Source organism: Rhagoletis pomonella, unplaced genomic scaffold (genome assembly GCF_013731165.1).
Source record: "Rhagoletis pomonella isolate Grant_MI unplaced genomic scaffold, Rhpom_1.0 Rhpom_scaffold_00021, whole genome shotgun sequence".
Taxonomy (NCBI): domain Eukaryota; kingdom Metazoa; phylum Arthropoda; class Insecta; order Diptera; family Tephritidae; genus Rhagoletis; species Rhagoletis pomonella.
In genome coordinates, this window is record NW_023458575.1 from 207174 (window position 1) to 210807 (window position 3634).

Below are 3634 nucleotides of genomic sequence, written 5' to 3' on the forward strand. Positions count from 1 at the left end.
TTATATAATCATCCGAAAGCATTAAAACGTTTGAAATAGATCTCGTCTCACTTTTTTGTATTTTTCACTTGGTTGCTGAAGTAATGAAGAATTGAAAATTCATAAGGAAAAATTATAGTTTTCTTATTTTGTATTTTAATATCTTAAAAATTTGTAGACTTATTGAAAAATGATAAATGAACGTGAGGTACTAAATTTAATAACCTTTAATTTGATATATATTCCTGTTTATAATAATTAACGCATTTCATAGATATTACAAGCCAAAGTTTCATTTTCAAAATTCATACACTTTGATTAAATTGCGCGGGCTAAATATATGTTTTAAATTAATCGTTCGCGGCCAACAACAATTGGCTTAGACCTAAGACATCATAATATTACTATTACAATACGGTCAAATGCCTTTTATTTTCCCCCATACAAAATCGACCCAGCCTAATATACATACATACATATGTACATAAATATTCAAAAATAATGTTGTTGCAAAAACCCTCAATACAAATCGAATTCGATAGCGTAAAAAGAAATATTCATATTTTTTTGGACTTATCAAATTTTCTGTGACTACTTTGGATTTAGCAATTTTGCACATCACGGAATAAAACGGGTAGAAATAAAACAAGTAGTTAGATTCTTTCAGAAACGGTGCATTTTCAACATTCCTTGCTTACTGCATTAAAAACTAATTGTTCATAAAATGTGGACTTAGCAATATTTCACTCTAAGCTAGCGATTTGTGTTTTCAATATACAGTTGAGGACATTGAAATCTAGCCTATCATAAAAACATGAATTTTCGTATTTTTAGGTATTTTTATATTTTTGTTAGTTTGGTAGGAAAATTAGTAATACATATTTACATAACTTTGGTTGTAATAAATTAAGAAAATATTAATTTTAAAACTAAAAATTTAGAAGAAATATTTTATAATAATATCATGCAGAGTCTTCTCCGCTTTCTATAAGTCATTTACGCGCTGCGACAAAAAATTTATAAATTTCGGTAATGGTTCTGCTTCGATAACATTGCACCGAACATCCTCTAGAACTCAGTTCGTATTCATGATATGCGAAAGGCCCACGATTGGATTTTCGGTTCCCTCCTATGAATAAGAGAGTTCTACAAAAATTTTTCTTTCCGCAAATGTTTTTTTACCGTTTTGATAATTTTTTTTAAATTCGGGAAAATGATTCGGAATATGGTACCATTCTTTACACTTTCCAAACTATATATTATACATACATATTTACCACGAATAAGCCAATAATATTCAGAATTCATATAATGAAATTCCGCTTGGTACCTTCCTTTTATCTGTCTGTATATCAATGTCCACAACTGTATTTATAAAATCATACATAAGCAAACGTCAAATATTTAAAAATGTGAACGTCAAACATATCTGGTTGTGGTAATGGAGACGGTTGTGATTTAGCAACTGGATTTATTAAATCTTAATGGATAAATCTCTCAATGGAGACATAGTATAATTAATCATTTATAACTAAACAATTAAATTCCGCAAAATAAAAATATTTCCTTAGTTTAAGTTTTTAATACAACATAAGTACTCTTTAAAGCAACCCTCTTAGTAATTTCCAGTAACTGTTTCTTGAAAATGTGTATAGCTAAGTTTTAGATTAGTCCACGAAAAATAAGTGGTCAGTTTGGGTTAAATAAGTCTTTTCTTGGCGCTCGCCGTAAAATACCACAGTACCACATTCATAAAAGGGCAACAATTTTTTAAACAAACGCGGCACGCGGTTATATCTCTAAAAATTGTAGCCGCCGGAAGACAATAAGTCGACTAATCCTACGGGAGGAGAACAATTTTATAACGGAGCAGCAATGTCACAAAACTCAACAGTTGGCTCAGCGGACGAAAACGAGCCTATAAATGTCATACAACGCGTTATGGTTAAGGTGCCTCCTTTTTGGTCAGAACTACCTGAAATATGGTTTGCGCAGGTTTAAGAACAGTTCGGGAATTCCTCGATCAGGAACGGTAACGCCGGATTAAACACGGTAGTAGCGGCCATCGAATCCAACGTGCTCAGCCAAGTTTAGGACGCCATCTTAACCTTTATGTCAACAGCAACATACCCGGGTATGTTTTGCTTTTTGAAATTGCTATATCTTAGAAACTATACATCGGATTAACTTGAAATTTCATGATATCCTCAACACAAGTATTCTACATCATATTGAGGGAGATTGGACCACCTGGACCATTTTCCGACTTTTAACCCTTACATCAAAAGCTGCATACCCGGGTATGTATGTGAAAACGCATGCAAATATGTTGATACATTTGAAAAGTAAACTTTATCCCGAATCAAATTCTTTAAATAGTGGAAGAATATAATGATAATATAATATTATACTTTATACATTTAAAATTAAAAAAATATGAATAAATTGGAAATAACAAACTTTTTAGTTACATCTATTGCATTTCGGTAAATTAGTAGAATCATTTGCACAAACGAGTTTTTTGCACAATATGCAGGCTTTTTTGTTAGGCGTCGTTTGAGGCATATATATAACAATTAACCTTTGTTTTTATTCTACCCGTACTGCCACGTTCTGCATCACCTCCTAGTGATACATCCACTATCCTCAAAGGACCGGCGTTTATTGCTTCAATGGCGTTGCGCGTAGAGAATATTCTGGTTATTCGACTATTAGTAGCCCCTACTTCTATTTCAGATTTTGCCAGGTGCTCACCAAGTTGAAGAAGGAATATCATACGTCGGTTTGTAGAAGCCTTCTGGTGTGGGTTGTCTCCACGTAAATTATGTCCATACGTAGCAAAGGCGGCCACATCTAGAATATTATAAAATAATGGTAAAGGACATCTATTCGTTCGCCGCTTGATTGAATATTCTGCTAAGCATTTAACTGTAATATTAACGTCACCTTTGCTTTCGTTGTATCTAAAATCAAAAGTAAATTTTTCTTATGGCCTCTTACTTCGGTTTTGTAATTTGTTTGTTTGCACACCTGAGTATGTTGTGGGTTTGAAACTGGCAGCTTGTGGTGGTACAGCAGACCAAGTTTTTCCATCTTTGTGAGAATAGTTTCCCCGGTTTCACTTCGTATGCCGTCCTTTTCCCATCTTCACTTTCGTCTTCCTGGTCGTATTCTTGTAACTGGATTTCTTCCATATCGGAGTCATCTGGAGTTACTTCATGTTTGTTATCGTCCACAATCTCTTCGGACACCAAAGACTCGCCGTCACTATTATACCCGCCTAAATCTTCCAACCTCTGGCGAATGCATTCCTGCTGTTTCTAAGGATCAAGTGCACTAAGCTATCGTCGAGTAAGTCATTCACCATCTTCCATTTTTTACTTTTGTAAATTTTGTTTCGTTGGGAAACACTTGGCAATAAAAACCCATATCTCTTCAGTCTCCAAGTTCGTACTACATAAATTCAAGTAATATCCGATTATACATAAGTACTTCTTTGCCGACGGGTTCTTCAGGTTTGTGCAAGCTTTGAACTACACGATGTAACAAGAAACATCACATTAATTATTTTCGTCTACTTGAAAAACCTTTTTCTCATATATTTAATTACTAGCGAATACCCGGCGTGCTTCGCTGCGCCTTAAAAGTAATTTTG

General features: G+C 33.8%; 2 protein-coding genes across 6 annotated transcripts in view; one reads left to right on the forward strand and one right to left on the reverse strand.

The window, feature by feature from the left end:
• Positions 1–3634, forward strand: part of LOC118749585 — a 119185-nt gene that overhangs the window by 87303 nt on the left and 28248 nt on the right. The gene's annotated exons all lie outside the window — the stretch shown is intronic.
• Positions 1532–3532, reverse strand: LOC118749586. The gene is made up of 3 exons (XM_036484397.1): positions 3010–3532; positions 2926–2942; positions 1532–2832 (listed from the first exon to the last, which is right to left on the reverse strand). The coding sequence occupies exons 1-3, from the start codon at positions 3171–3173 to the stop codon at positions 2525–2527; spliced, it is 489 nt and encodes a 162-aa protein (XP_036340290.1). The 5' UTR covers positions 3174–3532; the 3' UTR covers positions 1532–2524.